The 27,171-nt window shown below is 37.6% G+C and overlaps 1 protein-coding gene across 1 annotated transcript in view; it reads right to left on the minus strand.

Annotated features, from left to right (window-relative positions):
* PHEX (phosphate regulating endopeptidase X-linked) overlaps window positions 1-27,171 on the minus strand; it is a 222,484-nt gene that overhangs the window by 64,100 nt on the left and 131,213 nt on the right. Inside the window, exons 18-19 of the mRNA XM_084791126.1 lie at window positions 12,783-12,860; window positions 2,123-2,226 (exon numbers count right to left, since the gene is read on the minus strand). Of these exons, the coding sequence (XP_084647252.1) occupies window positions 2,123-2,226; window positions 12,783-12,860 (182 nt within the window). The remainder of the gene's footprint in view (window positions 1-2,122; window positions 2,227-12,782; window positions 12,861-27,171) is intronic.

Here is a 27,171-nt window from a genome sequence, read left to right on the forward strand (position 1 = left end):
GAGAAACTGCTAGAATTAGGGAATAAGTAGAACAGAATTTGGTGGACATCTTGCTGGGACTGCTACTGTTCCTCCCAGTGCAAAACAAAATTTAACTTTCTTCAAAAAAGAGCTAGCTGAAAATGTAACTTTGTCAGCTAAAATATCGCAAACTTAATGATAGAAACCAATGAAAGAAAATCCAGTCAGAATTTCAAAGGGAGATCCTAAAACTGGAGAAGGTACAATGATGAATAAGCAATCCACACATCCATGCTTGAAAACTATACTAGGTCCAGTGTAAGGGGGACCACAAAAAGCCCATTGGAAATAAAAGCCAAGGGAGCCAGAAAGGTGTCTGACTTTGAAAGCATTCAAACTCAAATACTGGAGCATTAAGTCTGCTGGAACTCTTACCTGAGCTCAAACTTGAATACATGGAATAATCACCAGGAAGTAAACCGAAAAAATAAAACAACGGACTACAAATTGGACACAGAAATCCACAGCCATATACTTCCAGGAAGACATACTCTGCAGTGTAAATCCAGGAACGATCTCAGAATAGTAAATTAACATCCAGACTTACTACACTATATTATCTAAAATGTCATTTTTTTCAACAACAAAAAAATTATTCTACAAGAAAGAAAAAGAGAAAGGGGATAAATCAATAGAAAATTACTCTGAGTTGATGCAGATAATAGAATTGGGGAGGATTTGAAAGTGGCCATTATAATGTGGTTCAAAGAATTAAACTATATTCAAAGAAGTAACAGTAATATGGTAACAATAACTATAAATGAACAACAGAAATAGAAACTATTTCATAAAAGAAATGCTGCACTTGAAAGCATAAAAATAGAAGTGATTTGATCTAAAGAGCATTTTTTAAGCATTGAAAGAGTAAATTAGAGTAAAATATTTGTAAAATGGGGATACAGTATCTACACCTCCCAGTACAGACATTTTGAGAAAAACACCTAAGAATTGTAAAGCACAGACTGGGGAGGTAGATAGTCCATAGATAAGAGAGCTAGCTACTAAAGATGGAGGATATGACTTCAGGTCCCTAGCACCTACATGAAATCCAGGCATGGCCATACATGCCAGCAACCCACCACAGAGGAAGAGGAGACCCATCCCAAAAGCTTATTGGCTAGCCAATCTAGCTGAAGCAAATTAGTGGCAAGTTTAATGAAAGACATAGCTCAAAAAAGAAAAAAGAGGTTGGTAATGGTAGAGGGAGGTATCTGATGTCTTGGGAACATGCACAGGCACAAATACCACCTCCAGACACATATACATATGTATGCATCATGCAAATACACACATAAATGGAAAAGCACATCTTAGCATATTGTAAATAAACCATAATTGCTAGCTGCTATCATCATCAACAACACTATTAAGATCAACAACAATATTTTCTTTCCTAATCAAAGACACTCAACATGAACTTAAAAGCTGGACATGGACTTCAAAGTTTTTAAGGATATTTTCCTATCTGTAATGCTTCTCAGCCTTCCTAATGCGGCAACCCTCATGTCGTGGTGATCCCTCAACCATAAAATTATTTTGTTGCTACTTCATATCTGCAATTTTGCTACTGTTACAAATCATTTTGCAAATATCTGATATTCAGGATGTCTTATATATGACCCTTGTGAAAGGGTCATTTGATACCCCAAAGTGGTCATAACCCACAGGTTGAGAACTACTGTTCTAGTTGCTTCTTAATTACAGAAACTCTTCTACATAGCTAATCATAATTAGTACTAACATATTTATTCTTTAAATCTTCCAATGTTTCTAGCTGAATATGAAATGTAGAAAAATTTATATAGAAGCATTGTCTATATATGTATTTATAACCACAGCTAGAAATAGCTTCAATGTTTGCATCCTAATGAGCATTCTTCTGATATGTGTTGATGCTAAGATTGGGAAGTCTATAATAGATGTAAGATCTGTGCCACAAAATATCAGGAAAGAGAGCTGGCAATCCATGGCACAGATTTTGCTAAAACAAAATAACTGGCAAGCTGACTATCCTGAGCTGAGGAGAATTACAGAGTTTAATATAAAGAGACGCCACTTCCCACCAATGTATTTATCTATTTCACTTTTTAGAAATACTCACTCTGTTTTGGGAACAGCTTTTCTTAGCCAGAAGAAATCAGACTGTGCTAAATACTTGCGGGTTTGCAGTACATTGCCAAAGTAGTCCGATTCCGAAAATTTGATCTGCATAAAACAAACCACATCATTATTGTTCTAAATGCAGATAAGAGATGGGTATAAAAATAGACTTCAGCCCACCAAGGAGTAACCAGAAGAGAAGCTATGGCCTTCAAAACATCACTCAGCCGTAACTCAGGATTCACAAAGCCATGAAATTTAATCTCAGTGATTTTCTTTTAACATAAAAAGCTCAAAAATCAATATGGTCATTTCTGGATCACAGAGAAAAAAAAAACAAGAGAAGCTTCGGTTATTTACTATGCGTTCTGTTTACTTTATAATTGAAAAGCCCATGTTAACCTTTGCTAAATATATCTTAGATCTGAAATTTCTTGCCTCACAAGTTCTTTATCCTTTCCAAAATGTGTGCTTTATTTATTTGTCACATGAGTCTTCTAATAACATTCAGAGTGTGTTCATCTGAAACCTCATTTAGCTTATAGATAATGATTTAGTCAAATGTTAAAATCCAATTTACTGTAATTGGCATTTGTTCATAAAGGGAAAAATGGAATTAATTCACAAACCTATTTTCCACCCTAACTACAATGAAGTCACCTAAATAATTTAATCATTAACAAGATTTATCTATTAACACTAAGAAAGGATCTGATTGTCAAAAAGCAAAATTACAGAGACAAAACACACATTATAGACTGCACGGGACTACAGGGAATTGCGGATTCACAACACTGCTGTCTACTAAGATAATGGATTATCTAGGTTTTTTTTTTCTGGAAAAAGAGTAACACACAGTTTCAGTTCTACTGCATTCCAAAAAAAAAATAGCACTACTTCACCTATATATTATAGTGATGTTTGTGTTATAGTAAAAAGCAATCATTTGTAGTGATTTTGAAAGCTTTGCTTCTAAAATCTCTTACTGGCATAATTAACTAAAAAGTAAAATAGATATGTAATGGCCATTAATAAGAAAAACATATGTAAGTAAAAAACCGAGAGTAAATTCTTTTTTCAAAGTTCTCACTGTCTCTTTAAATAATTTATTCATATATTGCACTCCAATTGTTATCCCCTCATTCTTATCTTCCCATTCCCACCCTCCTGCCCTCTTCTGCCCTATTCCCCTCCCCTAGACCTCTGATGAGGGTGGGCAGAGCTCCTACACCACTGTCTAGCCACAGCCTACCAGGTTTCATCAGGATAACCTGCATCCTCTTCTTCTGTGTGCCCACAAGGCCATTCTGCCAAGGGCCAGTGATCAAACCATAGGCACCAAGACTACATGTCAGAGGTTCAGCAGCAGTTCCTCTCCCCCTCCCCGCCCCCCTTCCCCCACCGCAACTTGAAGAATCAGCTGTCCATTAGCTAGATCTGAACAGGGATCTAGGTTTACTGCATGCATTGTCCTTGGTTGATGGATCAGTTTGTGCAGGCCCCCCTGGGTCCAGATCCACTAGCCTTGATGGTCTTCTTATGAAGCTTCTGACCCCTCTAGGTCCTTCTATCCCCCAAACTCTTCCCTACAACTCTCAGCCCTCTGCCCAGAATGTGGCTGCAAGTTCCAGTATCTGTCCCAATCCTCCACTAGGTGGAGTGTCTCAGAAGATATCTATGTTGGGCTAATATCCATTGTTTTTATTGGGCTATAATAATTGTAAAAGTGCAGGATTCACTAACATTACCTTATATATATAAGATATTTTGATCATATTTTCTCACCTTATTATCTACGCATACTTCTCTCATCTTCCCAATGGACCTTTTCCTACTCAACAATAACTCCCACTTCTCCTTCTATATTTTCCTTTGTACAAATAAGAGAAAGTGTCATATTTGCCTTCCCAAACCCTTAACATAATGGGCTCTAGATCCTTTCACTTATACCTTGCCCTTCTAATAAACTCCTAGTATGCAGCGCTAAGAAAGCTACATGGATGCTACATTTCAGGGGGGGGAAAGAACATTATGTGCAAATGTGGATTTTTAATTTTTTTAAAATTTCATACAGGTATATAATGTAACTTGGTCATATCCATCTCCTACTCCCTCCCTTCAGCTACCCCAACCACGTTCACATACTTCCCACCTTTCTCCTATAGAGGAATTTTAATCCAGCAACATGGCTGTTCTGGCAAGGGTCTTCTAGGTCTATGTGATCTGGGTGGAATACAGACACACTAGATTTCACTATGATCTGGCTGGAGTACAGAAATGGCCTTAGTACACACCTTTAATCCTAAACAATGAAGGTAAGATTTGTTTAAAGAAGGAAGCAGCCGTGTTTGAAAGTAATGTCTACTTGAGGATCAAAGTGATGAATCTGTTCTCTACTCTCACGAGAACAGGACAGGAAAAAAGGGTACTTAAGAGCATCAAGATAGAACACAGTGGTGCACGCCTGTAATCCCAGCACTGGGAGAGACAGAGGCAGTTGGATCTCTGTAAGTTCGAGGCCAGCCTGCTCTGCAAAGCCAGTTCAGGATAGCCAAGGCTACACAGAGAAACTCTGTCTCAAAAGTACAAAACAAACAAAGGAAAGCAGCAATAGAAAGAAAGGAGTTTTTTTATGGAGAGACTTTTTTTACTTAGAGTTTTGAGTTTTTATTTTTTGTTTTTAACAGAGGCAGTTTCACAGAGACAGGTTTTAGATAGAACAAACTAGACACAGGTGAAGACATAAACAGCAAAAGAATGAGATGGAGCCAGAAGATTAAAACATATTCCTAGAATTAGTTTGAGGCAAGACAGAGCAATTCAGTGAAAAGCCAAAAGAAGCCAGTTTGAATTAGTCATCTTGGAGAGGAGTTCAGGCCAGAACAGCTGAGTGGAACCAGCCAGTGAGAGTTCAGAAGAGGTGGAAAGGCTTGGGAACAGTGCCCATCTTGTTCCCTCATCTGAGAAAAAAACAACATTTACATCCTCCCAACTTCATTTATTCTTTTTTTATAACCCACTAAGTTCAGTAAGTGCTGCCCATATGTATATATGGGGGTAGGGGTCAACCATTGAAAGTCTCATTTTAAACTGGACAAAATGCTGACTAAGCAGCATTCTTTTTTGTTTGTTTGTTTGTTTGGTTGGTTGGTTAGTTTTTGTTGTTGGTTGGTTAGTTTTTTGAGACTGGGTTTCTGGTTCTGGCTGTCCTGGAACTCGCTCTGTAGACCAGCTGGGTCAAACTCAGAGATTTGACTGCCTCTGCCTCCCAAGTGCTGGGAATAAAGACATGTGCCACCACTGCCCAGTATACAACTCTCATTCTTTAAAATACTAAAACAAAAAAATCATAAGCTACTCAGTTAAAAAAAACTGAATGTAAAACTCAAAAATAATTCCTTACTAGCTATAACTTTTTGTTAACTTTAAGCTATAGCTTTTATTACTTTTTTGTGTATGACTATGAGCCTGGATATACAGGTATATGTGTATACCATAGGCATGCAGGTCTCACAGAGACAGTAGATGACATCAGATCCCTGGGAACTAGAGTTACAGATGGATAGGAGCCACCCAGTGTTGGTGCTGAGAATCAAACTCAGCTCTTCTCTAAGAACAGCAAGTATTCCTAACTCCTGAGCCAAAACCGTAGTATTTTTTAAAGTAAAAAGTTAATATACAGCCAATAAATATGTATGAAAACCACAGGCATTGCATTCTAAATATAAATGCATATGTTCAATATAATGGTTAGAGCCTTAATCGGTAACCTGGCTGCTGGCCAAGTTCACATATATCTGATCTCAAGCATAAAGTAGGCATGGTGTCTCAGAAGAAAATTTTTGTTAATGAGTCATGTTAACAATCTTCCCAGAGGGAAAGGCAAAAACATTAAGCCAGGGATAAAAATAACTGAAGATACACTGAGAATGATGGAAATGAAAACATAGATTCCTGGCAACAGTGCCATTCTGCTTGGCAAAAAAAAAAAGGCAGTGACTTCAAATTGTCTCTTCTTAAGAATACTTAGGCAGGGGAGACAGGCCTGATAAATAAAGCACAGCATTGTTGCATAATAGGAAGCAATATAGAAGTCTAAATGAATGTTCTTTATGCATGAACATGAAATATTCTCAGAAACAAGGTGAATAATGTAATTCATATATATGGGAATTTAAAGTTTCCATGGGAAAACATTAGGAGGCAGAGAAGTTGTGGGGAATCAAATATATTGCATTATGGTCAAAATATTTTATTTAAATGTATACCAAAACCACTTCTTAGTATTTTGTCTAAGATCAATGGTATAATAAGCAAAACAATATTATATATTGTTTATGTACCCACTTATGTATCAAAAGCTTATATAAATAAGACTAAATTCAAGACTTTATATTTTGAAGAAGATAGATATAGGGAAAGGAGATTAAATCAGAAATCATTATGCATAGAACTTTGAATGTACCTATTTTATTCACTGAACATTTATGTGTATGCCAGGCAGTGAAATATACTTGTCATCCATGTACCTAGGATACTAAATCAGGAGGATTACTTGAGCCTAAAACTTTATGGCCAACCAGGGCAACATAATACCACCCCCATCTCTCTATAAGAATGGTAATAATCATATAAAATATGTGTATACATGTATAAAGTTAGTTTGATAATATGTGTTGAAAATTAATCCTTAACATATTTACATATGACAATGTTAGAAATGTTTCATAATAGAAAGAAATATTTGAAATTGGTTCTATTTTAAGATAGAGACTTTCTTCTATCCTAAAACAAAAATAGAAAACATGTTTTAGGAAGCAATTATAACTAGCAATCCTAAGGCATCTCTGGGCCATAGGGTTAAAGGCTATGTCCAGGACCTTCAGAATATGATTATAAGTAATATAAAACTCAGACATGTTCTTGAGTTCAGAATACTGCCTGAGAAATTCTCCAAGTGAATATCTTTCAAACACATTGCCTATTTTTGTCATATCAATGGAGTTTTTTACTCTAGGATGACTTTGCTAAACCTCAGTGCTTTCCAGTTACATCTACAAAGCCAAAAGTTGACATCTAAGTTTGTTCACCAACTTAGAGAGAAAACCATTCCCAAACTTCCTGAAGAAGATGGCAAACTGGACATGTGGTGGCATGCACCTATAATTCTAGCACTTGAAAGGCTGCAATAGGAGGATTGGGACTTGAAAGCCTACCTAATTTACATAGTAAGACCCTCTAGAAAAGGAAAAAAGGGCTGAAGTCTAAACATACAGTAAGCAACCGGTCTACCATACCCATTAAAGAAACAAATGATCGTGGAGAGCAAACTCAAAGGTAACAATTACTCAGCTGAGAATATAATTTCTGAAACTGGCTCAATTGAGCTACCACACATTTAATAGAAACCACAAGTAATGAGGTTACACAATTCATAAGAACACATCTTCTTTTTGTTGTTTTGTTGTTGTTACATTTGAGACAAGTTAAGTGTTCAAGTGCAGAGTGGCCCATCAATGGTATTGTCATCTGATGTGCAGAAACTAGAGAGTATGAAACCAGATAAAGCTACATAATCTAAACCATTTGGCTCCTAACTTAGTGTTATTTTCTTTGGTCATAATAGGAAAATTCAGTGATTCAACACAGAGATAGAAAACAACAAAGGAGAAGTTGTTACTCGTATGGAAGTAGTGACTGAGTCATAATACATATATAGCTGTTAAAACAACATTAACACATGTATATGGGAAACAGTGACAACACAAAATGTTAACTGTAAAGGAATGTATAAAATTATGTGTCAACATAAATGACAGCTATAGAGAAATAGAAAGTAACAACACAACACACTCTAACAGAAGTATTATGCTGAAAAATAAAGTTATCACTGATTTCTCCTCTTCTACTCAACTTAGGTGAAGGGCATGCAACACGAGCAGAACAAGGAAGTGTGTTAAGTCTCTTTGTAGAAAAAATAACACTATATGTATAAGATACTGCATATGCCAACAGAAGTAAAGATCTTCCATTTAACTCAAATCTACTTGAGTACATTCAGAGATATACCCAAATACTTGTATGATTTTGTTAGATACCTAAAGATTTTTTGAATGCTTAATGAAATTTACATTTTGAACTTCTACTTTCCTTTATTTAAATCGCAGAGCAATATACAAGATATATCTATTTACATGAATTGGATGAGAAGTCAGTGAGAGAGAGGGGGGTTCAAAATGTTTAACCATCCACATATGCAATATACCAGGGAAATTCTCCGTAAGTAGCCATGTAATGGTGACCAAGAGCCTCAGCTAACACACTGTAATGTCCTCAACACATGCCCTGAGCCTCTATGCTAGGGTGGGAGAGCAGCATTCAGTCTGCTCTAGCCAATAAAACACTCCAGATGGAAGCTACTATAGGAGAGATAAGGAGGCCTGGTTAGTAGGTTAAGGGTAGCAAGGCATCCCCTGCTCTGTGCCTGTTCTTAGCTCTCCAATGCCATGGTAAATATGAGTTGCTTGAGATAGCTGAGGGCAATATTCTGTTTTTTTACCAAAGAATGAATAATTATCATACTATTTTAATGGAGTATTGTACCCCAAAATCGTCACACTCTTGCAATGGCACTCTACCATTCTCACACACACACACACATGCACACATGCACACAGACAGAGAGACAGACAGACAGACAGAAAGACAGACAGACAGACAGACTGGAGTTATCAATGTCTGGTTTACCACAACTTTCCCTTTTCTCCACCTTCCAACCTAGACTTTTGATTTAAATAACCAGTTTTAGTTTTTTGCTCTTTTCATAATTGGTGAAAACTCACTTATCAGTCTATTTCCATTAAGCATCAATGAAATAAAATATATACTTTATAAGGTTAATTTGAACACTGATTGACACTTACAACCTTCTTGTGCATACTAATGTCATCTCAAAGGAAGGGTAGTTCATTTCTTCCTTCTCTTAACAAAGACTACAGAAAAACTGCTGTTCAGAAACACGTTACACAGTATCTCAATTTACCTTGTCATTCTCAGAGGGGAAATGATAGTTTCTGATTCTTTTTCACATTTGTCTCTCAATTCTTTCAATTTCTTCTTATCTTCATATGAGCTCAACTACAGTTTGTACCCTTCCTCCCTGACCTCCATCTGATCCATCTCCTAATCGCTCTCCTCTTTCCTTTGGTATTAGTGCCTAGTGAATCATATCTTCACCTGGGTCAGATTGAGCAAGCTGCTTTTCACTTCTAACAGCCCTTTATGCTCAGAACTTGTACTAGCATATATTGTTCATAGGCTCGCTAGTAGTCCTTATCTACGTGTTTATTAAAGCTGAAAACACAGTTTTGTTGTATACCCAGGATGATTCAGTCATTTTTCTATTAACCTCAGTGGCAGATTTACAATTTTATCATCCCTTAACTTCTTTTCATGTTGGGCTTTATTCATTTTTGTCTATCAGCTTCTGAACATAAATGGATTTTTACTTCATGTATTTTTATTTTGTTCACCATTGGGTTTTTTTTTAACTGTTAGAAATGCTTGGGTATAATTTCAATCTGTTTTCACAATGAGTCAGATGAAATCCATTTCTTCACAAAAGTGCTTAAAAATCTTAGTACCTGGTGGTTGCAACTGAGACTGTGGAGAAATGTATCCTCTTTAATATCTGGTTTCTTTTCACAAAAGATACTGTGTTCAGTGAAGCCTTAAACCTGGGACTCTCAATTTGGATAGCAGCAGACTGCCAACAAAACCTGATCAACTAAGGATTGTGAGCAAGCTCTGTATGCTACCTGATTGGATTAACGCTTGGGGCAGTTCCATCTATATAGCCTTTTAAATCAATTTGAGGGACCTGGATACTGCATGCATTAATTCATCATGACTTTGACTTTTCCAGACCAAAAACCAAACAAAAAAAAACCCACTATCATAAGTGCAAATTGAAGATGTCATAGCTAATGCTTATGTTTGTGTTCATGTGCCCGTGCAGGCTCTGAACATTTGTTTTATTTGATCCTTATAGCAATCCTGTAGAGGAGAGATTAATATCATCCATTTTGCAGATGATGAAATTGAGGCACAGAGAAGATACACAATCTGCCTCGGGCCCCACAAGCAGTGAGAGAAAGCCTGAGAGTTTCACTCTAAGCATTCTGATTCCTGGGATCATGCTCATAACCACTACCCTCCCATATCCTTACTTGGAATATTTACCAATGACAGGACAGTACCCAGGATCTCCTTCTAGATTACTTTGTACCCTAGAGATGTTACTCTTAGTATTGAGTTTCTGTTTGTTTGTTTGTTTGTTTTAATAGAAAGAAGTTAAAGTTGGAGGTAGAGGATCTGGAAGGACCTGGAGGAAGGGGAGAACGTGATCAAATTATATTTAAATTTTAAAATTATTTTACATAATAAAAGATTTAATTTAAAAATTGCATACATAAAAAATAGCCAAGATCAAATAAATAGAAAGTGGAAAAGGCAGAATTCAAACCTAAGCTGCTGTTAACCTGTAGACAACATTGCTTCCTTCCCTCCTGCTGCTTTCCTTCCCACCAACTCTGGCAAACACTCCTCCTCAAGTCTCCAAAACTGACTGCTCTTTTCTTCCAGCACAGCTTCCTGATCAGATATCCCTGAGATCCCCTTCTCCAGTTGCAGCCAGTGCTTCATGATTGCAGAATCCAGCCCCAATCTGACACTCTGTGTGCCACTAAAAAGATTATCCAATTTCTTTGACTCTTTCCATCCTTCTCTACAAAATGTTCATGAAGTTTCTGCGCCATTGAAGTGACATCATGTACATCAGTGTGCCAAGTTTCAGCATTTAACTATCATAATAATAAAAAAATGTTCAGAATCATCAAAACAGTATAGAAGATATGCTCTCTGAGAATGAAGATGCTAGAAAGCATAACTACTTTCTTCCAGAGCAATATCATCAATTTTAGGAAAGCCATAATCTGAAGCCAAATGGAGGAAGATCTCCCCCACCCCATGAAGGTACAGTATTTTTATTACCTAGAAACATATTCCATCAACCTGTTTCTGTGTGTTCTATTAGCCTCAATTCACTGAGATCATTCAAAAGTTCTCCAAATATTTGTGTATTACCAAGATTTATTTTTATAACTTCCACACTTACTACTGTTTTTGACAGGCAATAAATGGTATGAAATATTTGTTCCTTTAATGCTGCTTTAACTATTGATATCTAATGGGTACAAGCAGAATGTGAAGTGACTTTCTTCCAGATTAACCCTGAGGTATAATAAATATTATTTCCATCTGAGGGTAAAGTTAATGTCAACACTGTTGGAAAGCAGCAAATCATTCCTGGGTACATGGAAAAAATAATGTGAGTAGAAAAATGTTCAATTTAATCATCAAAATTAACACCTTCTTCATTACTGAAAGGCAGAAAGTTTTAAATTCAGGCTTTTTCTCATGTATAAAAGGTCTTATGAAATTCTAATAGTCACACACAAACCTAATGTTTACAGATAAGCCACATGTCAAACCACTATTTCAGTAAAGAGTTAGAGCTATAATACATAGTTATTAAAAAGTATTTCAAGACTACTTTTTAAAGAAAGACCAGTTCTGGGTCTGGAGAGATGGCTCAGTGGTTAAGAGCACTGGCTGTTCTTCCCAACAACCTTGGTTTGATGCCCAGCACCCATATTGGGCAGCTGGTAACCACATGAAATTCCAGTTCTAGGGGATACAGCGCCATCTATTGGCCTCTGTGGCCCCAGGCAAATATACAATGCACTGAAATACATACAGACAAAACACCTATATACATAAAATACCTATTTTTTAAAATTCAGTCAAGTGTGAAAGCAGGGCTTTTCTGTGAAGAAAAAGAAAAAGAAAGTCTTCAGAACTATTTATGGGGAAAGAAATAGCAGTAGTCATGATTAGAAAGGGCTTTAATAAAAACATGTATCTCAAAACACTGGGATAAGAAAGAATTATTACCAACCGAGTGGTGGCAGCGCACACCTTTTAATTCCAGCACTCGGGAGGCAGAGGCAGGTAGATCGCTGTGAGTTCGAGGCCAGCCTGGTCTACAAAGTGAGTCCAGGACAGCCAAGGTTACACAGAGAGACCCTGTCTCGGAAAAGAGAGAGAGAGAGAGAAAGAGAAATATTACCATTCTTCATCAGTAACTTACTACTAATATACAGTCCAATGCATAATAAATTATAGTCATATATATATGCACATACTTTGCCAAAATAGTCATAAAATTTAATGAAGTTAACTCTCAGCAGGCAGATTTATGTCTACCATTTAATATGAATGAAGAAAATAAAAAATATTTAACAACAAACATGATGCATTCACCATTAGAACATGTCCACTAATTGTAAAATACTCAATTTGGTGAATTATTTCCATTTGCTTTATGATGTCCACGCAGCTTTCTGACACTTCCTGTATTTGGAATCTGCATTAAATCTTGAGATAGGCCTGGCAAACTCAGCCTCATATATAGCCAAGGAATTAATCAAAAGTTGGTACTTTCTGGCACCACCAGGTTTAACTGCTTGGACTTGGGTTAGTTAATAGGCATAAGGCCAGTGAAACATGCCAAAGAAAAATACAGTAAATTTAGTACTTACTGCCTTGAGGTCTTCATTAACATGAGTATCATTCATTATAAACTCTGGATAGCCAACTTTTGCCAAAACAGCTCTTGCCTACAAAAAGAAAAATGAGAAATATGATGTCAGAGTTTTCTCACTTAAATCATTAATAATCCCTGGATATAGGGCTTCGCTCTTCATCTGAAAACTCCATTGACTCAATGTCTTCTATATGCAAGCCACTGTAAAAGGCAAAAAATGAATACTTCCTACCTGATCTCAATGTGCTACAAATGAAGTGAATGTAGCAAATAACTTTTGTAAGCCTGAAGATGTTAATGGGAATGGATATCCTTGTTATTAAAATCCATAAGAGAGACCATTCCCTTGGGGCGGGGCAGAATGCAAGTCTGAGAGAACAGACACAATTTCAAAAATACAGAGCAGAAAGGAAGAATCTGGAAATGGAAACAACGAACAGACAATAACAGACTGCAAGCAGAGCTGATAAATGTGAATGTCTGAAATGCATTTAAAAATTCTAAATGATTTGGAAAAGTAAAGAAAACTTACCTGTTGATGCAGCCACTGTGGAAAACAAATTGATCAAAAGACTAAAACCAGCAATTCCTCTACTGGGTATAGCCATAGTTAATAGGTATTCAAAGAAAATTAAGTCAGTATATCACAGAGCCATTTTCACTCTTATGCTCATTGTAGTAGCCAAGAAGTAGAAATGACCTATTGATTGATGAATATGAATAAAGTGTAGAACACAAAAACACATATACACACAGTGAGATAATATTCAGGCATGAAAAAGTCATAAAATCAGAGGTCATTATGGAAACTGAAATACATTAGATGCAGAAAGAGAAGTACTGCTTAAAGTCTTACAGCAGTGATAAAGCAGACCTGTGAACTGACCTGGGGCCTGCTGCAAAGCTCAGAAGCGCATGTTTGTAGGCAAACTCCAAGTCCACATTGATCCACATGGTCAGTTGAATGTATAGATTTGTAATGTTTTCACCACAAAAGTGATAAATATGTAAAGTGATGTATATGCTAATTGATTTCAATTAGTGCATACCTATGTCAAAACATCCTGGTGCACTTCATGAATATGTAAAACATCACCTCACAATTTAAATAAATTAATATGACAGACAGGTATATAGGAAATTCATGGATTATTCATGGAAACTCCCCAGTGCCATGCTAACAAGTGTTTTGTTGTTGTTGTTATTCAGATAAGTGAGGGTTAAATATTTCCAAGAGGAATGAAAAAAGATGAGTCATGCATCAGGATGATTATCCATGCAGCTCTGTGTATGATGTCCAGAACACCAGAAAGATCAGAGGCAGCGGGTCCAGAATAATTTAAGATGCATCACATCATAGCCTTCCACTTGATAGACAGAGGTACTAATGATTACCTTCTTTGTTTTGCAGCATGCAAGGAATTGATAAAATGACAAATCATTGTGAGTGCCTGTCTAAAACAATGACTGGCAAACTGTAGCTCCAGGACCAATTTCAGCCCTCCTCTTCTACCTGTTTTCATAAATAAAATTAGCTGGAACACAGCCACACTCACTCATTTACCTATCATCTATAACATTCTCTGTGCTACAACTTTTGAGCTGAGTCATTGAAACAAAAACCCTAGAGAAACTTTGCAGCTCAAGGTGAAACCTTTTCTGCCCATGTCCCCAGATTCTGGGTTCCACAAAATAAAATAAAGTAAAATAAAATGAGATTTTTAAAAAAGCAACACACAATCGTGTTGCAAGTACACTGTCTGGGCTCTACATACACTCTTTGGGATGTCTTTTATCACTTGTATATAGATAGCCCTTCCCAGATTCTTTTCTTTATAACTGTTTTTAGTTAAAATAGAATTACATCATTTTCCTGCCTACAGCCCCTCTCTGAAACCCTCCCTTAAACTCCTTCCTTCCTCTCATGCCCCCCACATTCTCAAGTTGATAGCCTACTTTTGCTTATTATTGTTACACACACACACACACACACACACACACACACACACACACGAATCCATTTTTGGTTGTGTGTTTATGGGGTTTAAAGGCTGACTGCTCCTCACTGAACAAATAATAATGGTGTTTATCACTTGGAGAAGCTAATTCTCCTTCTCCCAGCAGTCATTAGTTGTCTGTAAATCTTTGTGTTAGGGTGGGACCCGGCAATTTTTTTCCCTTCCACGTTGATATTACCATGTTCTGGTCCTGTTTCTGTAGACATTTCTAGAGTCCTGTCTTTTCTCATTGCCAACACCAAAGATTCTGAAGGCCTACCTATGACCACAGCTTGTTCTGTTGGTCTGCCTTCTATCATCCATACAAGCAACTCTTAGCCAATGCCTTGGCAGGATCATTAAAAGCCTAGCATCTTCACTTCAATTCAGAACCAGTTCAGAGTTCATCCCAGTTCCTCCCAGGAATAGGCTACTTAGGAAATAACTTCTGAAATTCATCCTCCCCTCAGCTCATCCCTGTCTTGGTCTAGTTTCTCCCATTCCCCTAACGCTTTCACTTACAAGTATTTGCTAAATAAATCACTTGCATATGAGTCCATATCTCCAGGTCTGCCTTCAGGTGAGCTGTCAAAAGACCCAGGCAGCTCCAATCCCATTCGCTCTATTCCAGCAAAGCCTCAATGCAAAACCTGTGACCTCCAACACTACTGTGACTAATGACATTTCTTCCATAGTCCTTTCTAAATCATCTCACTCAAGGAATAGAGGAAGGTAGTACATCTCCCGTGTTTCCTTTGAGATAATATAAATATTAAATATCATCAGAAACTTCCAACTCAAGATTTATGATTTTACAAATACCAAAAGACACAGCCTTAATAGGTTTTTACTGTTCCAGGAACTCACATATAATACAGATCAAAATCTGCCTTCAAAAGCTTGTAAGCTACTCTAAAAGCTTAATATGATAATAGGATGTTACTGCTTTCCCAAGACCACAAAACAATGTCACATGTCTATAGGTCACCTCTTTCTAAAAGTGCTTACTTTCCTAGTTGCAGCTAAGTTCTCAGTATAATTTACTGACTCACTATAAGTAATATGCGTCATTTTAGCAAATAAAGAATTGAAGATAGTTTTCTCCAGCATACACCCCCAAAAATATACAAGACAAGCTGAGTCATGCACAGTTGTTTTCTGAACACTGGCCTTTCCAAAGCATATCAGTGAATTATGCATTCTTTTTTAAACTGCACACTCTGGGGCCTCACTGCACTATGGAGTTTCACAGAATACATTAACTCCTGTACTGTATATGTATAGCACTGAATTCTTATTTATTTAGCATCACCTTAACTTGAAGAGAATCAGAAAAGAAATACAGAGAATCCATATTTCCCTACCAGAAATACATAAATAAAATGGGGCAATGATTCTAATAGCAGACTGCTAACAGCCCAGTAGAATATGCTTTTTCTTTTTTAAAATGTATATGGATACCTGTATTCAGACTCAAATGCTCCTTCTACCCAAGTTTGTTGTGAATTCCACACCATTCCAATGCATCATTTTACATTTTTCCCCTGAAAACTTTTAGCTGCATTGTTCAAAACTGCACTGGGCATGACTCTAGATCAACATAAGGCCTTGGCAGGGAGAAAAGATGGCCATGTTGTTTACTCACTGTAGCAGCATTAGTGAGGCCCATGGGCATCCGCAAACAGTAGATAGAACACTTTACCATCAACTTCACAGCATTCTCTCAGGAAGAACCCTTCGGTAACAGGCAGCAGTAACCACTGGCAACCTTGGCCTTTATTTCACAGCATTGAATGCTTACATAACCCCTCTAATCACTCGCCTTTTCCTGCATGATACACTTAGAAATGTGTCTGCTTTCCTGCATACAGACTAAGACAAATAGTGACACATCACTTCCCAACATATTCAGAATGAGAAAAATGATCCACCAATAATTGAATGGTTTGTTGAAGGGCAAAGTATAAGTTAGAAATGCCTGAAATCAATTATCCCACTGGTTACAAGAAGAGGGAGAAGCAAGTCACCATACAAATACTGAGGAAATAATGGGATGAATATATAACAGATGGCATATGAGATCCAGTGAGAAACATTTTCCGGGCTATTTGAGGCTGATAAAAAAAAACCTAAGCATTTTCTATAACTAGTTATTTCCATCCATTATTCCATGCACACATCTGGAGAGAAGCTGCACTTGACAGCTGGTCATCCCTCCCCTGTGGAAAAGACATAAGCAGATGATGATCTTCATTACCTCTGTGTCTATAGGCAAGTATTTCTCTTCCAAAGTCAAAACTGCCTAATGTCTCAGATAGATAGATAGATAGATAGATAGATAGATAGATAGATAGATATAGAGATAAAGACATATTCTACCATCATTCTTTTATAATAGACCCAGTTTTGCTCAGGATGATAATAGGCTAAACCAAAGATAATCCACAGATTCCTTAACAGCTGGATTTGACTATAGCATGAGATTTGGGTCAATGGCATCAAAATTAAACTGTTTTGTGCATTTCTGAGAATCTATTTTAAAAGAGAATAGATGTGGCTAGGACAGGCTTTCTGTCTTTAGTCCAAGGCTTCCCAACATCAGCAGTATTGACAATGGAGCCAAACAATGCTTGTGAGGGTTTGTCCTGTAGGCTCTTTGATATTTAGCAGCACCATTGCCTTGAACAAACTAAATTCCAGTTGCGATCCCCACATAAGCTATGACAACCAGAACTATGGAGATGTCAGATACCCGTGGGAGGGGTGACAAAGCACCATCAGTTAAGAATCTCTGGAGTGCTGATGTAATGCCAGTGGTAGAACAGCTAGGCTTTCAAGCACAAGGCAACAAACAGGATGAAGAAAGCTAAGTGTCAAACATGGCAGCACGAAAAGCAGATAGCATGTGGCAGCTAATCCATTAGCTGTCACTGGGCTTCAAAAATGTATGATAAAATATGTGACTGATACCAATCCAATATTAAGCTTGAAAATAACTACATTTAACATGCCTGAAAGTGATGGCTTGGATGTCTTCCCTTCACCCCACCACAACATGAAGAAAATAAATTATTTGAAGTATTACATGTCATGTTTTCCATTATCAGTAGTGGAATGTAATCACTACACGGTTCCTTTTTATCAGGTAGGTATGTTTGAGAAAGAGGAAAATAGTCCCTCCCTCGAGGTGCTGTCTGTAAGAGTTCAGTAATGGTATTATATATAAGAATAGTTTTCAATTCCTTGGTCCAAAGAACATAATGAATAAATGCTCATATATATAAGTTGTAGACTACACAGAGAACATGGAAACATAACTTCTTCCAAGGATTCAGCATGTTAGAGCATCGTTCAGGGGAGTGTAAGATACCTCCAAAACAAGTACCTAAAATCCTCTGTGAAACAATGCCATTCTTTTTAGTCATAGGTTTCAAGGAGCCATAGTTATGATGAGAGAAAAAATAAGAGAAAATGGTACCACAAGAAAAGCTGTGGCCTGTGGATGGAGATATACACCTCTGACCTTCCTGAACCATAGCAGAAGATTTCCCTAATAAGGTCAAAGTCTGTATATTTGCCAGAAGAAACAAGGCTTTTCAATTCTGCCTCCAAGCCAGAAGATTCTTTTAAGGGTTACTACATATATACCACTGAAAAAGAGAGATAAGGCATAGTATAAAATCTAACTCTAGGAAATATAAGGTTTTCTCTACCCAAGAAAGCAAATGTCCCAGCTTTTCTCTCACTTGTGGGTCATATATTTTATACAGAGACACAAACTTATGTATGTGTGGGACATAAATGTAAAAATGAAACTCTCTATGGAAAAGAAGGTAACTAATAATATGGGGGAGGTCAGGGGCCATGTGAGGAATGTGGTCAAAGCATGATTGTGTTTAATTGTCCTTATGAAATACAGTACCAGGCACAGTGAATTTACACCAGTTAAAAATTAAGGTTGTCATTAGCATCCATCATCATGGCTCATACATTCTCACTCTTTCTCTTTCCCATGCCTCCCAACAACTGCTAGGCCCCATGTGTTCATACCACGTGTTCTAGCATACTCACATTAGCTTTTCTGAAGCAATATACTATGCTCCAGAGTCATCTCACCCTTCCCTCTTCATCCATCAAAACTATTATTCCTTCAAAACACTAACCCATTAGCTATTACTGGGGCCTCAAAGCAATTTATAATAAAATGTGAGTGACTAATAGCAATCTAATACATTCACCCTGAGAAACAGCTATATTTAAAAGAGTGGTTTATTAGCCAAATGGATGAATCCAGTCTTAAGGGTGGTTTTGTTAGTGGAGAGAACTTTCTTGCTGTTAAGAATCAAATTAAATCCACAGCCTATTCAACTCAATCACCATGGTGTTCCAAAATGAAATGCAATGTCAAGCACAGAGCAAATGAACAATGTTCACTAAATACTGATTCATATTATAGGGAATTCAGCTAAGAAATTCACTCTAAACAGTGTCACCAACAATATCACAAAATATAAAATGTTATATTTTATATTTAACCTTTAAATAGGAAAGACCTAACATATGATCAAGAACACCATTCAATGGCTAATATCAAAAACTTAAGTGACAGCATATGCTGGAGAGCATGTGGAGAAAGGAGAATACTGCTTCATTACTAGTGGGAGTGCAAACTTGTACAATCACTTTGGAAATCAATCTGATGCTTTCTGAGAAATGTGGGAATAGTGTTATCTCAAGACCCAACTATACCATTCCCTGGCATATACCCAAAAGATGCTCCATCTTACAACAAGGGCAGTTACTCAACTATGTTCATAGAAGCTTTATGTGTAATAGTCAGAATCTGGAGACAACCCAGATGCTCCTCAACCGAAGAATAGATAACAAAAGTGTGGTACACTAAAAACAAGGAAATCTTGAAATTTGCAGGCAAATGGATAGAACTAGAAATGATCATTCTGAGTGAGGTAACCCAGACCCAGAAAGGCACACTTAGCATGTACTCATAATCGGATATTAGCCATATAGTATACGATAACCATACTACAATCCACAGAACCAAAGAAGCCAAAGAGGACCTTTGTGATGATGCTTGAATCTCACTCAGAACAGGAATTATAATAGACATCTGAAGTAGATGGAAGGAGGGATCTGGGTGGGAAAGGGTGTGGGGAGGATAAAGGGAGTAGGGATAAGGTGGGTGGAGAGAGGAATTGAGCAGGTGAGGGAAAGAACTGGAAGAGAGAATAGAAATCAGTGGGGGGCATCTCTGGGAGTCTAAGAGGGTGACCCAAGCTGAGGCTCCAAGCAACAGGTATTAAGGAGCATAAAGTCCTGTAGCCAGGTCGGACTCCCAGCAGAGGGAGTGGAACACTGACCCACACACAAAACCATTGACCCAAATTTGTCTTGCCTACAAGAAGCGTAGGGGCAAAGATGAAACAGGGATTGAAAGAATGGCAAACCAGTGACTGGCCCATCTTGAGATCCACCCACGGGAGAGGGCAGACCACAATCACTACTAATGATACTGTGTTATGCTTGCAAATAGAAGTATAGCATGACTGTCTTCAGAGAGGCTTTATCTGGCAGATAATGGAGTCAGATACAGAAACCCAGCTTGGGGAGTTCTGTGGAAGTATGGGAGGAAGGATAGAGGGAGCTGGAGGGGTCAAGGACACCACAAGAAGACCTATAGTATAACCTAACCTGGGCCCACAGGGGCTCGCGGAGACTGAATCACCAGTCAAAGAACTTGTTTGCATGGACAGAACCCAGACACCCTACACATATGTAGCAAATGTGCAGCTTGTTCATCATGTGAGTCCCCCAACAATAGGAATAGGGACTGTCTCTGAGTCTGCTCCCAACCATTGGGTCACTTTCTTCTTTCTGGGCTGCCCTGTCATTCCCCTGTGGGAGAGGATGTGCTTAGTCCTGCTATGACTTGAGATACCACAATGGGTGGGAACCAGTTAAAGGCCTCCCTTTCTCTGAGAGGAAGGAGAGTGGGTAATGAGAAAAGGGGGTCGGGAAGTAAGATTTGGAGTAGAGGAAGGAGAGGCCTGGGGTTGGGATGTAAAGTGATGAAAGAAAGAAAGAAAGAAAGAAAGAAAGAAAGAAAGAAAGAAAAGAAGGAAAAGAAATGAAAGAAAGTAAGAAAAGAAGCAAACAAACAAGCAAAAGAAAGAACACTATTCAATGCTGCTCACATCAATCTACTGAAATCATATTAACTAACTTTGCCACAGCATAAAAACATTAAGGAGGTTTGTGAGAGACTAAAGAGCCTCTAGAAAATGAAGTGAAACATGAATCTACTGAAATCATTCTTGATGAACAAAACCATAATTTTCATATATGGCAGTCTTCCCATATGGATGATTTGGTTTTTCGTGGTGCCCATTGCATGCAAACAGCTGATATCCAAATATCAATGGAAAATACCAGAAATAAAATAATAATAATAAAATTTTAAAATCTTAAGTTTTGGGGTTGGAGAGATGGCTCAGAGGCTAAGAGCACTGTCTATTTTTCTAAAGGTCCTGAGTTCAATTCCCAGCAACCACATGCTGGCTCACAACCACCTATAATGAGATCTGGCATCCAATTCTGGCATGCAGGCACACATGAAGGCATAACACTGTGTAAATAATAAATGAATAAATAAATAATTTCTAAGTTTTAAATCAGATATTGTCCTGAGTAGCATGATAAAATCTTACATTGTCACAAGGTTTACTTCCAATACATTGAAAGTGGTATTGCAGGGTGTTTAGGATAAATAAGTTATACAAGTTGATTATTAGCTGGTCAGATAATGGTCATGTCAATTGTTAGTCTACTTTTATCACAAGAATATACATCTTAGGTGCGACAGATGATATGATTCTACAGAAAGATAAGGTATGATAGATAAGGTCTACAAAAACCTCAGAGACATGCAGAATATGGCGTTTAAAAATGTTTTTATTAGTTTAAAGATTCACTGACAGTGAAACAGGTTAACTCCTGGCAACACCAAGCCTACCTCAAAGAAGATGATGAGCATCAAAGAACCTCCTTATGGAGATGGCTTCAAATGTGGCAAACAAGCCACTGATGAAAATGGCCTCGTTTCTACCACAGACAGAATTCTGCCTAAAAAAGGGCAAGCTTGGATGCAGGCAAAAGTCCACAGCCCAACCCTTACAAGACAGAGTAATCAAGTCCTCTATAATTCCTACTTCACAAATATGTCTATCAGATATATTGGGTCAGAAAGCTAAAGATGATGCTCTAATGGTATAGAGAGTTTTGGGTGACTGTCAGATAGCAAACTGTCTCTGACCTCTTCTCATTTGGAAAGCTACTAACCTGCACTTCCTATATACTCAGCTAATCAAGTTTATTCCTTCTCAAGTCTCTGATGGAGTTGAAGACCAGGTAGCTTAATTTTACAATGAAGCTTAGTTGTTTAGGAGTTAAGATGTTTTTAGGTCTAGATAGATGTTTTAAGTTGGTAATGACAAGATGGGATGGAGACTGATTTACATTCAGAATTTTAAATGCACCAAGATAGGAAAGATGTTTTCTTCAAAGCTGTCAAATATACATGGCCAAAACACTAAGAATATAACACTTATATAATTCCTGATTGTGTCATGGTTCTTCTTGTTATAGGTAGTTTATTGTATATATGTATAATAATATAAATATATATGTTAAAAATAAAAAATGTTTTTTAAAAACCTTTCATTGTCATACTTTCATACATTGTCATACCAGGGATACAAACTATCCCTTTGTTCACTCTTCCTTACACTGGTATTGTTAGGTTATTTTATCACAACAATGAGCCTCACTAACAGCGTGTGTGTGTGTGTGTGTGTGTGTGTGTGTGTGTGTGTGTGTGTGTGTCTGTGTGTCTGTGTGTGGATGCAGGTGTGTGTCTCTGTGAGTTTGAGTAAGTATATGTGTGTGTGTGTTTGTCTGTCTGTGTGAGTGTGTGTATGTATGTGTCTATGTGTGTCCCTTGCACTAAAATCTTAGGGATACAGCTTTAAAAATTACAAGTGCTTTCTGTGACGACAACAGGGAGTTCATAAAGGAAAAATTATTTCTTTAAGGCAGAGACAATGGCTATCACAAATGAACTCAGAAAACCAATGAACATGGAAAATGTAATACATGATATGATTTAAAACCCTGAAGTCACCTCTGCCTTCCCAGAATTTTCCACAAGGTACACTACAACTTGATAATGCTGGAGGGAAGAACATAACCAAATATAATCCTGCTCTTTCTGCCTGAGAGCTCTGCAAAGGCATATAATTTTGACACACATGACCAAACTGATTTAAAGACTGGTCAGGTTGACTGCCTTACTCCTGAATTTGCAAAGCCACTTAGTATTAAGCTGCTCTACAGAAAGCAAGATGGCAAGCTCATTTGTTCTAATCCCTACAGACTTGGCTACGGAGGAAAGTCACATACATTCTCAAATATCTTGCATGCCTCACATCAAAGGGATCACCTTAATCACTTAATTAAACAGCTTTGTGTCTAGTCTACACAGTTAAGTCTCTTCACATATTTTTGTCTTTTCTATTAATTTAACTAACGTAAGAAAAATGGAACAACTGCTTGCTGCTCTTTTACAATTTTTAAAGCAACTTTCTTAAGCTCGCAGTAGCTTTGAAAGCTTCAGTCAGGCTTAACCATGCCAAGACCTCATTTTCTCTGATGAGTTCTGTAATAACTATTAAACATCAATCAAAATTCTGAGCTGTAAACACCCGGAAGTTTAGAAAACTGTGCGAGTATTACACTATTCTTCAAAACAAAGGCAGTTTCTGCAATGCCAGACAGATGATTGGCTCAAGCACATATCTTGGCTGGAAATCTTACCCTGTGCAAAGCTAATGGTATTGGTGAAAATTGGCCTGGGAACAGCTTTAATATCCTTTAGGGCTATCAGAATGCCACAAATAATAACAATGCAGTAATCTAACAAATCACATTTTGTCCTCTTGATAAGAATGGCACTGATTTATTATAAGTTTTCAAAAGCTGTAATTCTGAGAATTGCTTTTGGGGTGTGGTTCACAAGCTAATACATCATGCTAGCGTGAGGAGAACTAAACATCACCATAAATCAGATGGCTTTTCAAGTACTAGCCATAGTTCTGGGTCTCTATGAACTAGAATACAGGAATGGTCAAATTTCAGCTAATCCATCATTAATCCTGCTTGGGTACTGCCTCATATAATAGCTAGCACTATTTTCTAATATGCATAATATTCCAGGAAAGGCAAGTTCCAAATTGCAAATGAGGACCAGGACTGAAAATATGAACTTCATGTTATGTTGGAAATGAGTAGTTTCTCCTACCTCAAAAACAAAACAAAAGAAATCAAAATTACTTAGGCACAAATAAATCAGAATTTAGCCAAGCTGCCATTCGATACTTTCTCAGTATCTCTGTGATACTCTGGTGACATATGTTAGCTCTGTACCCCAACAAAGTTAAAGACAGTAACATTTGGGTTTTCTTAGTGAACAGTTGTAACAGTTAGTAAAAATGAAACTCAGAACCCTAATCACCCCACTCTTAATTCTCAAAGAAGCACATATCTCCTGCTGAAAGTTGGGGCAATATTACTTTAATGAGAGGTACAATACTCATTTGTTTCCTTTAAAGTTGAACAAAACAGCAGCCACAAAATGTAGCTTTTGAATCCATGTTTTTGTTCATTTTAAATTCATTCATGGAGTTTTTATAAGTAGACCAGCTGCAATACCTGTTCACATGAATACTCTAGATCTCTGTGAGGACAAACCTCACTTGTTCAGACAGAGCCAAAACAGTATGAGCTGAGGGCCAAGAAAATCCTATATCATGGTTAGGTGTTACACAAGCCAAAGTCAATTATGTTTTTCACTGTCTCCCCTACACAGGCTCTACATCAAAGGTCATCAAACTATACTCTGCAGACTCAAACCAGCCTAGCTCTTAGTTTTGTAAAGACAGGGTTTTTGTTAGACTGTGCTACTGTGGTAAGGGATTATTTTGAGCTGAAGGCATCTAAGAATCAGGGAAAGCAGTAAGAAGCTTTCTGTGTTCTCCTTATCTACCTAAAAGCAGAGTTTTCCAAAACAATTCAACTGTCACAAATAGCCCTCCCTTTAAGAAAGGCAGCTTCTTGTTGCTACAGAGAGGGGAGATGCGCCATCTTCTGACATGAAAAGTGGATGCCAGAATGACAGCATGCAACAGAACTGCAGTAAATTTTACCTTCTATTAGCTTCTCCCATATACTTCTTAGACTTCTTCCATTTGTTAACCTGTTCTTTTTTTTTTTATTTATTCTTGTTACATCTCAATGGTTATCCCATCCCTTGTATCCTCCCATTCTTCCCTTCCTCCCATTTCCCCCTTATTCCCCTTCCCTATGACTGTGACTGAGGGGGATTACCTCCCCCTGTATATGCTCATAGCGTATCAAGTCTCTTCTTGGTAACCTGCTGTCCTTCCTCTGAGTGCCACCAGGCCTCCCCATCCAGGGGACTTGGTCAAATGTGAGGCACCAGAGTACGTGAGAAAGTCATATTCCACTCTCCACTCAACTGTGGAGAATGTTCTGACCATTGGTTAGATCTGGGTAGGGGTTTAAAGTTTACAGCCTGTATTGTCCTTGGATGGTGCCATAGTTTGAGTGGGACCCATGGGTCCAAATTTGCCTATCATAATGTTCTACTTGTAGGTTTCTAGGATCCTCTGGATCCTTCTACTTTGCTATTCTCCCATGTTTCTCTCATCTAGAGTCCCAATAGGATGTCCTCCCCTCTGTCCCAGTTTCCTGGCAAGTGAAGGCTTTCATGGGACATGCCCCTTGTGCTAGTGTGCAGATATAAGTGAGTATATACCATTTGAGACTTTCTGCTTCTGGGTATTAACCCATTCTTATTTTTTTGTGCATGTGCATGTATACAAGCGCGCACACACACACACATGCACACACACACACATGCACACATACACACACACACACACACACACACACACATACACACACACACACATGCACACGTGTACAGACACATGGTTGGGAGGTAATGATTCAGCCCAAGACCTTATACATGGTGGTCAAATGCTGTATAACTAACTGACCTACACTTAAATCCCTTCTTTTCTCATTCTTAACCTACTATGAAAGCTCCAAATTCTAATGATATTTCTGGACCACACTGCCTGGCAGTTATCTTGCTTATCCATAATATAATCAGTATTATAGTCAGTAAAATCTACAGAAACCCCCACCAACAAAAGCTAAATCAAAGGCGGTAGAGGAGGAAAAGTTTTTATTCTCCCTGGCAACAGCCTACTCTTCTACATATGGCCTGAAGCCACTTGCAAGCTACAAAAGTAAGTTGAGTAGGTGTTACAGAGACCATATGGTCTACACAAGCTTCAAACATTTACTATTTGGCTCTTTACAGGAAAGGTTTTGCCAACCCTCTTCCGCATAAAAGGTTACTAAAATTTCAAAACCTAGTAGTAAAGATAGCAATATAAGATATGTAAGTTTTTCAGAGCTTTAAAGTAATTTGATAATAATTATGTCATTAACATACAATATCTATTAATGATTTGTTGAGGAAAATTATCTGAGCCTTGAAACAGAGACAATATACAAATATTAAGCAAAAATGGGAATAAATGTCATGGAAAATACAACCATGCACTTTCGGGAAAGAAGAAAAAAAAATGATTTAAAAGCATTTTAAAATGTCAAGATCCAAAGAGCTTAGAAATGCACCTGTAATACCTAGGCCCTAACACTGAACATAGCTCCAAGAAATTTAATCAGCTACTTAATCCTCCTCCAATCATTAAATTACCTATTTAAACAGGAGGCAAGTTGGAGATTAGCTTAAATAAACACATCCCCTTCTCTCATCAGCAGTTCAATGGAATGGAAATTGCCTCCGTTCTTTTTGGTAAGGTTTAGCTCTGATAGGAGCAATACTTTACTGTCTAAAAAACATCTGGAGCCACCTCGATATCTCATTGGGTAAAGGCACTTCACGTCACTTGTCACTCAAGTATAATGACTTGAGTTCAGTCTCCAGAATCAACAATGGGAGAAAACCAACTTTGTCCTCTTTGACATTACAGATGCGCGCGCGCACACACACACACACACACACACACACACACACACACACACACACACACTGGAAAACCTTCTAAACATTCCTCCTGATTACATACAGGGAGAGCAAATGAAACAACTTTGGTGAATTATTAAATTAGACAAGTATAATTTGCTTTGTCGATACAGAGCTATGATCCTAGTACTCAGAAAACTGAGGCAGAAGGATCTCAGTTTTGAGATTAGTCC

The sequence above is a fragment of the Acomys minous genome (genome assembly GCF_964271855.1).
Source record: "Acomys minous genome assembly, chromosome: 7".
NCBI lineage: Eukaryota > Metazoa > Chordata > Mammalia > Rodentia > Muridae > Acomys > Acomys minous.